The sequence below is a fragment of the Cebidichthys violaceus genome, unplaced genomic scaffold (genome assembly GCF_023349555.1).
Source record: "Cebidichthys violaceus isolate CVI_PGR_0920_01 unplaced genomic scaffold, fCebVio1.0.p SCAF_11, whole genome shotgun sequence".
NCBI classification, from domain to species: domain Eukaryota; kingdom Metazoa; phylum Chordata; class Actinopteri; order Perciformes; family Stichaeidae; genus Cebidichthys; species Cebidichthys violaceus.
Window position 1 is genome coordinate 8519287 of NW_027176274.1, and position 10444 is coordinate 8529730.

Here is a 10444-nt window from a genome sequence, read left to right on the forward strand (position 1 = left end):
ACCATCTCTCATCAACTGCTGTATCCAAATCAAAGACAAAATCATCAAGAGAGGTGAGGCGCTAGTTCTTCAAGGCAGTCTCAACCTTTGATTGTGTTATTTCATGGCTGACGTGCATACATTCACATTCATTTATGTTCAATCACAATTTATCATACATGCACTCAGACACGCAGTTCAGTTACAACACTGTCTCGCTCTATTTCTCTCTCAAATGTGCGTGGCTCTCACATATATGCAGCCACACGAACTGCATGAAAATCATCTTGGATGTTTATCGAGATGATTTACAGCTTTTGACTTTTGACTTATAGACATTAGTTAGTAACAGTTTGTTAAATGCAGAAAGAGACTCCCCACTTTGTCAGTTATGCCTTAGGAGCTTTAAATACAGTCCTGACTTGCCCTGCCGTCTTTCTGGCTATTCAGGTACACTTTGAATGGCACGCTTGGAAAAGTCTCTGGAGAGCAACGGCAGCATAGCTTGCCTAAAACTGTATGACTTGCTTGGAGCACACAGGCACAACACATTTTCTGGTATGTGAGCTGACTAAGGTTTTAGATCTAAAAAAGTCTGGCTTCAGCGCCACAATAAAAAAAACAAAAAAAAAACGTACTTAGTTTTATTTTATTCCTTCCCTCCTGTATTCTACTGGGACACCTAAGGGAAAGAGGAGGGGGGTGGGGGGGCAACTTGGCCTTGTTCTTTTAAAAGGCCGGGACAACCTGCTATGCTGTGTGCCTGTTTGTTGTGTGTAGGCGTGCCCTCCAGCAGTGATGGGGATTTGCAAACTCCTCTCATCATGGTTAAGTTGATAGGTCACAGCACATTCCAGACATTTTCTGTCTGTTTGTTTTCCACCAGGAAGGCTCACAATGCAGCCTGCTGCTGTTACAAAGGGCTCTGTTTGTCTTTGATCTGCACATCACACCTGAGTAGGCCTCGACATAGATTCAAAACTTGTCTTCTCAGATATCTCCTAAAAATAGTCAGAGCAATGTGAATGGGCATCACTCTTGGCAACAAACAGCCAATCCGAATTATACATTTCCTGGCAAAAAAAAAAAGTTAAGTAAAGCAGCAAGAATGAACCAACTGGGTTTCTCAAAAAGTTCCCCCTCGTAGTGCTTCCTGCACACTTTAACTGATGCTGCTTGTTGGCCAGCTGTTGATGGAGCTCAGTTCAGAGACTCCATGGTCCTGTCGTACTGTGAAGGCTGACCTCCGCTAGCACCCGGCCAGAGAAGGTTAAGAGAAGCAGATAGGTGATGATGCCACTGACCAGAACATATTTACGCCACCTCTCTGGAATGAATTATCATCGCTTATTTTAATCAAATACTGCCAGCTCCTGTCATTGGCAGCCTATTTAACTGGGATTTCAAACAGCACTATCATCAACACTCCCTGTCAAGGCACAGCAGATTATTTGATAGTGAATCAAAAGCTTCTGTGATGACTCTTGAGTTGTTTTTCCCATTTCCAGCCTTTATTATAAACCTGACTGGTATTATGTGAATAGGGAGCCAATACACAAAGGAAGTAAAACCAGTAGGAGCAGCTTGATGGTTTAAGAGGTTGTAATATTATCACTAAAGTTAAAATCTTTACTTAAGGCGTGAACAGTACAGGAATACACAACACCAGCTCTGACATATGACACTCTTTTGCGAGAGTCATATGTCATTAAGTTTTACCTTGGGCTCTAAAACATTTGAGTAAGAGTATAAAGGCTCTCTGAACAGCTCGGTGACCTTATACCCTCAGTCGGTACCTTGAAAAGACTGCTGTACAATTTATCTTTTGGAGGTGTGTAATTCACAGCAGTTAGAGAGAATTCAGCTATCTGAGGAGGACTCTGTCTGTGTACTGTGACAATGATTGGATCAGATTGAGCTATGGTGTAATGGAGCTTTTTTCCTTGCTGTATTCAAGAGCATTGTCTTTCAATTTGAGACCCATTGGTTTCAGATTTTGAAATGCTTTCCCTCAAAACCCTATGCCCACACTCAAATAGCCCCTGCTTGAGCTTGGATTTGGTCTGCGTCTACTCATAATATAAGCTTGCACTCAGATATGTTGTTGCTTGCACAGATTTCCTGTGCTACAGTCTCACACTCAGGCTGCTTCTCTGCATTCCTGAAATGTCGGCTCTCAGATTTCTCCTCTTCTTTTCGCAATAACCCTGTCATAATTCCCCAACCAATAAAAATACCAGGTGTAGTGTTGTCCAATGAATTGATCCAGGTCTTGTTGCAGTTGCCTTCGCAGGTGGTTACCACCTTGGTTTCAGCTGGCATTAGTAAGTAAATGGCTCTCTATGTGCCGCTCTTAACGAACATATCTGAGTGCAAGCATCCAGTTTGATCAGAAGCAGAATAAATCCAAGTGAAAGCAGGAGATATTTTAGTGACAGGACAGGGTTATGGAGGGAAAGCATTACAAAATCTGAACGTTAAACCGATGAGTCATCTCATCTCTAACTGAAAGACCATGCTCTTGAATAAAGATAGGAAAAAGCTCCATATGGTGTTAACTGGAGGGGGGCTCCATAGCTGGCATCAGACTCTTATGCTAAGCCTCTGTCTCTCTCAGATGGGCACAGAGAGGGTGCGGGATGAAAGACACACACTCACAGGTAGGAGAATGGACAGCAAAGAATTTACAACAGAAAGCTAATGGAGGCAGAACAAAAGCCTCGCTGGGCAGAAGAATGCAGTGCACAGAGCTGCAATGTGTCCTTGAAGTGGGACATGCAGCTTTGTTTGGTCAGCAGATCTCCCTGCGTCAGTGCCCGCTGCACTGCACTGCTCTCCACTGCATCTGCCACCTCTCTTGCAGCAAGGACACATACGCTGTCACCGTGGGCATAGTACCTGGCACCCATTGTGACAAAAATATATATTCTGAAACCGAGGAAATATTTAAGTAGTTGTGCGAAATGGTGCTCACCCCTTCATTCATTTAAAAAACAATCTCTGGTTGAGTGCTACCAAATGCACCTTCTGGCCAATCACATGGTTGGTCTCTCTGTAGCAGGATGGACAGTATGGTGGCCTGGCAGGAGGGTGGCACTATCTTTCTACTGCTGTCTTATCAAAGGGCAGAGTCTCTGGTTCGCTTGAAAAAGATAAACTTCCTGGTTCTGTACAGCCATCTGATTTTAAAAGGTCAAGGGAACGCAATGCAGGAGACTTAAGACAATAGAAAATGCAGAGAGACATACAGTGTTATACAGTAGGAGCCAAGTATTGGGTGTTGGCTAAAATAGAATACTGACAGAAGCTTTGATAAAGTGTAGTCAGCAGTTATTATTATTGGCAATATGAAGAAAGCAGTTGAAGGATTGTTAGCGACCCATTTAGCCAGCATGCATTTTCAGCGCTTGATGTCCTTAAAGATTACGGCACCGCATTTATCTATGAAATATTGGAACAACTGATGTGGAGTTGATTTAGCTTTCGCTGTGTTTTTTTTTTCAGCTAGCCGTCTTTGACTGTAAACACAGGTCCATGTCCGACCAGAGTAATTCAATGTACTAGATGTCAATCAAGCTTCACTGATAGTAAGTGTAAGATACTCTTTCACTGGCACTTTTAACTTTTGTTCTTTCTTACACAGTACATTGGGAAATGCTGCTGTTTGTCCCGAGCTGGTGACTGTTGGAGTGTGGCAGTGTAATCAAATCGTGCAGCGATTTGTGCGACAGCAATAAAACGCTATAAACACTGCTGAAATTGCACCAGCAAGTCACTTTATGGTTGAGTCAATTGAGAGAGAATGAAATGTCATATTTTTGGCATGTCCACAGAGAGGAAAACTTTTTTGTATCTCAAGTTTCAGAACAAACTTTAAAAACCCTGTGAGCAGAAAATCTTTCCGATCACGATAACGTCAGTTGTCAAATAAAAATATGGTGGCAAATATTTACTGCTTCGAAAATAAGATGCATTCTGTTCTCCATTTTTTACAACTGTTGCATGAAAACCTTTGGGTTTGTTGACAAGATTGTGGCATTATTAAATACTTAATGGGTTAAAACAATAGATCAATTGATAATAATAACCAATATTGAAATCCTTGATAAATGCCACAGGGATTCCAAAAGAAATATCACTATGTAGACTCATCCACAATAAATAAACACAGAGAGAACATACATATTTCTACATATTACAATCCCATTCCATTAAATATTCATGGCTCCCATAACGACAGAGACAGGATATTGAAGAGCACTCTAAAGACAACAAACAGGCAGGACCTAAAGCTCCAAAACGTAGAGGAACCGCCAGGACAATACCTGGTGATGTGGATAATTGTGGCTAAAATGAAACATCTCTGTGGTTCGAAGGGAGCACTTTAACAATCCACAAGCAAAAAGTAAATGGACCAAACACGCACACACTTCCATGTGCACGGACTCTCGTATACAGGCAGAAGTATATGAGAGCAGCACAAGAATCTGAAGCTCCGCTCTGAGGCACACCCTTGAAATATTTATGACCCTCCACGTTCTATCCTCCACTGTGGCAGGGGCACGGCATAGCTGCCTCTTTATCTCCGAACTGGACTTTACAGCAGCCAGCTAGCTCGCTCGCTCCAAGGCTCAACATTCTTCTCTTTTGGATCCTATTACAGAGCTACCCAGCAGCCAAAGTACAAAGTCCCTTCAGTAATCGTCCTAAATCCTGTATGTTCTCAAAGCTCTTAATGCAGAATGTGATTCTACATTCATCAAATGCTTGGTTTTGCATAACAATGGCCTGAACTCACAGGGTGAGCCCAGTGGATGTGTTTTCTTCATTGAGTTGGTGGTGGGAGTAAGAGACCACAGAGAGGAATGAGTCAGGACCAGAAAGCCGTGGTTCTGTGCACTGTGTGGTCTCTCCTTCACAAACTGTATAGTCCGACTCGCTCGGGTTTCCTGTACACTCATACTTTCCAAAAAGAGGTTTTAAGAAACTCCGGCCACCAAAGCTATCCGCTAACCCCACCTTGTACACAGGTCTATGACCTTTGCTTGATTGTATAACAGGCCAATAAAGTACTTACTTAAGGATCTGGGTAAAATATGTCATTAATGTCCATGCATGTTGGGAATTGGACTATACAGTAAATGGCATATCAATTAAATGGATAGGTTGTGGTATAAGTTACAAAATTAGATGAGGCTAAAAGTCCTGTAGCCGTAGAAGTCTCAGACAGCTGCCAACTTCTTATGCAAAAATGATCAGCATCGAAAAGGGCGAAGCTGGGAGCCTCAGGTCATATAAACGTGGATCTACTGTAAACTACAACTAATGAGAAACTCACACCAACGTGTATGAAAAATCATTATGTGACAATTATTGAAAAGGTTTCGCACAACGACAGCTAACTTTTTTTTCTGACTTTCTGACACACATTAACTTTTAGTTTTTATTTCTAGCCTCTCTGCCTGTCTAATTCACATGGTGCACTGCAGTCTCGTAATTTCAGATTAGGGAGAAATTAAGAGCGCTTGTTTGATGAAACTGCTCTCCCTGCAAATACAAGTAGTGCAGATCATCACCATCTCATTACTACCAGCACCTGACAGACCTCTTTACCTACAGAGTGTGCGGCGAGTTAAGTTTCACCTTATCGAAGTGATTAGTTGAGGTGGAACTGAAATGATTTCCATGGGGAAATTGGGTAATTGCACAAGCAGATACTAGAATATAGATTAAGAAGAGTAAGAGCAAATGAAAACAGTGTCTACCATTAAACAGACTGTCTGGATAATCTCACTTATAATAAAGACGATTCTCATTATGCATTTGCAGAAGATTTGCCGAACAAAGTAGCCACATTTATGCTGCTGGATCTTCTTCCAAACACCTTTTATATGAAAACAAACAACCGTAAACAAGCCAGGCACTACTTAAACTACCAGAAAACCCTGCACTGCTCCTCTGTAAATGTTTGCTGAATGGGAGCTGGCAAAACAAGCGCAATGACCAACCAGGGGTTTGGCAGTTTCCCAGCAAACACCAGCACTGGACTAAAAATGACTTTGTAATCAGAGGGTTTAGAGAGCAAACAAAGGAGGAGGGAATAAAACCCAGGGAATGGAAAAGAGTGAGTCTATGAATTACTCAGACACGTCTCTCCCTTTTTACTCTCTGCAGGAGATAATGGGGATCGTCCATCTTCTTGCCCTCTTTTTACGCCCCATCTTTTGACCACTCATATGCATCCAGGTCAGCTGAGAGAAACCACATGTCCTCTCCAATAACTGTGATGTGCAGAATTTGGTAGGAGGGGATTTTAGTTAAAAAGGGTATGGTTGCTGTCAATTCATTCTGATCAAACCACATCTGCATGGTCCCGATGAAGCAGATTGGCTACATTTTTAACACTTGAAGGAATGTTCAAAATTTGGGGAAATACAAAAAATAGCTTTCTGTCCATGAGTTTAATTAGAAGATTGACATCACTCATACACTGTGCCCAGTACAGCAAAGATGTTTGCTTAGCGTGGCACAAAGACTGGAAACATGTGGACGAAAGCTAGCCTTGCTCTGCACAAAAGGAGTCAAAATTAAACTACTAGCACCTCTAAAAGCTTACTAATTAATATGCTATATTTAGTTTAATCCGTACAAAAACCGAAGTGATAACCGAAGAAAGCTAGCAAGCACATTTCCCCTAATGTCAAACCATTCCTTTAATAAATAATGCCTTTTTACTTTGATTGTTGCTTCTTTGGTTATGAATATTTAATGTTATGGAGGAATGGTAAAGATTCAAAGCAGAATTTGCAGCGACTTTAAACCTAGAAAAGCTCTTTTACTTACATTAAGTCCATTTTCCACATTTAAAGCGATTCCAGGTTTAAGTCAGTGAAGGTATCCAGATTATTTAGTAATCCTGCTTCACGAGGCAGGCCTCAAGCATCCACAGCAAAGTGCTTTTCATATTATTGAACATAGACACACTGAATAAAAGAGAAGCACTGAGTGAAGGTGTAAATAAAAACCACAAATGCACATTTTAAGTGACATAACTTCGCCTGCATGTACAGGTTATAAAAAATGGGTTCTCATTACCATAAAAACTCATCTAGCGACAGCAGAGTGAAGTAATCTAAACATTTTAAGACACGTGTTTACTCAGAAATAAAACCAGAGCAGGATAAATTGAAAATAAATGCATCTCTAGAGGAAACAGCATGTATTATGACCACAATAAGAGTGCACAGATTGTTTATTTCACTCATCAGCAGACCAAAACTGCTGACGCTGGAATATAAACTAGCTGAGCTGCTGGATCGTCTCAAACTCAAGTTATTCCAATGGCTGCTGCTGCTGCTTAAACAGCTAAAGTAAACATACATGGCACATCAATTCAACTTCATGAATAATTCAGTGTTCCTGCACACTGACACACACCTACTGGCACACTCAAGCCGAGAGATGTGTCACTTAGCGTGACACAGACATGCCTGGCTTTAAATCCCTATAAGCCAAAGCTCAGTGAGAAGGATAGAAAACCTGCGGGATCCACAGGCTCTCATCTCCTTCCAATAAAACGAGTCGTCTATTCTTTCAGGAGACAGGATGTAACGGGGAGGCAACCAAAGGGCATCATCGCGAGGTGAAGAGTTCACAGCAGCGTACGGGGATGGGATTTAACAGAGAAAAAGGAAGAAATGTGGAGTTGGGGAGTCACGGAAAGAGGCGGTGAATGCGAGAGACAACAAGAGTATATCAGCGGAAGAAAACTCAAGACGGAGAAGCAGAAGACAGAGACGGGGAGATACGGCTATCAGAGCTCCAACATGGCAGGATGTGACATGTGGAGAGCAGGAAGAGGAAACTGGACAGATATAGATTTATTTGGTTGCCGCTCCTGAAAACATGTCTATCCCATTAGGGGCCTCAGTGGCAGTTAATGTGCTTATCAAAGCGTGCACCTTTGGTCTGTTCCTAACCCTGGTATTGGGGCTACTGCACACAGCTAACATGGAGAAAGAATGAGTGAACATTTTCTCCACAGTTGGCAAGAAATAGGGTCAAATCCCAAATCTAATCAGATCAGTAATTATTAGTTTATCGCAGCTCAGCAGATTTGACCATGTGAGTACCGCTCATATAAAAGGAGCAGTTGAATAATCATTTAACAAACAAATAAAAAGAAAAGCTTTGTGAAAAACAATCACACTTTTCATTATTTACTCTGTACAGCGCTGAGAGACTACACTTCAATGTAAAGTCCAAATAGACATTTTTAATATGTTTAGCGACATAAACGTTCCATCCAGTACTAGTGTCAGTGACATTTGTCCTTAAAGCAGATATGAAGGAAAGTGATTAAGTAATAAATCATATCAGTAAACATTCAGGACTTTGTACAGGCACATGCTATGATGTCTGGTTATTATTAGCAGCAGGTAAGTATGATAGTTAACTTAAGGGACATATTTGAATGGACCATTCTGTTTCTTACATAAATAAGTGGAGCAAGTTCAACCATAAGAACTAAGTTATGCTCAGCATAGAGGTACGCACACAAACAAGTGTACAGGTGAGCAATATCAGCAACATTCTTCATAAGGATCCTAATATTCATTCACATTAAAACCTAAAGCCTACAAACCAAAGCGAGGACATTCTTCACTCAGAGAAACCTTTATAGGTCACCGGTTAAGACAAGATGAGAATGGTCGTTGGTAATATGTGGATTAGTATTAGTTACCAATTAGTTACTTAACTTTCCTTTTGTCTTAACTTCAAATAAGGACAAACACAACTTCTGTGAAAAACGGAGCCATAACAGCAGCATGGGCGTGTCAGTTGACTCCGCTCAGATAGCCATCTGATCAAATATGTTTTTTGGAGTCTAATCTAGTTCCAGGACAATAGCAACATCTGGTCTTCATTAGAGGTGGAAAGCCAAACAGAGCAACCTCTAAACTAGTGTAATGTAGTTTAGAGACCCCCACCCCTTGTGCTGCAGTAGGTAACAAACGTGAGGAGAAAACTACAGCAGAAGTTCAGTTCTGGGTATGAGTGATAGTAGCACAGAGGCTTTGGTGATGCTGACAATGTTTTCAAACATGAGCCACAAAGCCAAGAGAAAGGGCGGTGGTTCTGATAGCTGTCATGTGCACGAACCATGTTTAAAGCCCCCTCTAGGATAAAAACCCAGCATGCAGTGGTGCGGTAGTTTGTGTACATGTTGTTGTCAACTTACCCTCAGAGAGCTCCAGCTCCAGCTCCGCCAGCTTCTCCCGGACCTCCGCCGGTAGGGTCATAGCGACAGCCGGCGTGGGCTCCAACATCATCGTAAGCAGCCCGGTTGAGGTTCTCTCAGCCATGGTAAAAAAAAAAAAAAAAAAGCACGGATAGGTCCAGCGAGTCGCCGGTGATGAGGACAATGCAACAACAAAATAATAATAATAATAATAACAACAACAACAACCCCTCCTCACTTGGTTTCGGCTACCGAGGGCAAAACAGGGTGTTGGTGCTCGTCTCGCTGCAACGTCGTACAGATGTGTGAGAAACGTCTCCTACGTGCATGACACGGCCAGCTGTGAGGCGAGCGGACACACCTGGCTGCGTGTTTCCATGTAGTGCGGTAGGACGGGGGACACTGCCAGTGTCTCCGTGCCCGCTGTCCGTCCCTCGGCGCTTACGGCGTCCTGGCTGATCGGCAGGCTGCTGCTTCACTTCAACTGTGGAGGGAACTCATTCAACTCCTCGCTCGCTTCCCACGGCGCAGTCGCCATTGCATCATAGCAACAGCGGCCCTGACCGTGCGCGTCCACGAGCACCCGCTCGTGCGCGTGTCTCCTCGTGTTTCCTCGTGTAACTTGCCTGCCTCCTATTGTCGCAATCACAATGCTGCGTGACACGGAAGTACTGTAGGCTATAATTATAAATGTGTGATGTTTTTGTTGTTGTTGTTGTTGTTGTATTTGGTATTTTCTTGGATGTCTTTATATCCCATACTATATTATGTTCACATGTTATATTGTTTTATAACACTATATACATTCTATTTCTATATTGATACAGAAAAACTATGTAGAATTCTTTAATACAATTATATATTAGTCTGGTGTGCACTGTTTGCATACACTTGCTGACTTTGCTGCTTCTAGTCATGTACTGCTCTTGTGTCGTTTATATTTTTACTTCTATTCGTGTTTAAGTTTTACAACTAAAAATGCTTATTTCTCAATAAAGGCTTAGTTTATCTTAACTGATAATCTGAACTCCTCCTGAACTCAAATAAAGCTGACACAGATCAACATATTGGTCATTTCAATCAATGGTCAAACCCAGAATACAGAATATATATATATATATATATATATATATATATATATAAAAAACTTAATATTAGAAATACCTTTCAATATAATGCAATCCAATAAAAATCCACTGCTTTACCATATTTATTTATTTATAT

The 10444-nt window shown here is 41.6% G+C and overlaps 1 protein-coding gene across 6 annotated transcripts in view; it reads right to left on the reverse strand.

Moving 5' to 3' along the window:
- dip2a (disco-interacting protein 2 homolog A) overlaps nucleotides 1–9752 on the reverse strand; it is a 75813-nt gene extending 66061 nt beyond the window's left edge. For all 6 annotated transcript variants that reach the window (XM_068703189.1, XM_068703181.1, XM_068703172.1 and 3 more), the window contains exon 1: nucleotides 9221–9752. In XM_068703189.1, the coding sequence (XP_068559290.1) occupies nucleotides 9221–9344 (124 nt within the window). In that variant the 5' untranslated portion in view covers nucleotides 9345–9752. The remainder of the gene's footprint in view (nucleotides 1–9220) is intronic.
- Between the last annotated feature and the right edge of the window lie 692 nt (nucleotides 9753–10444).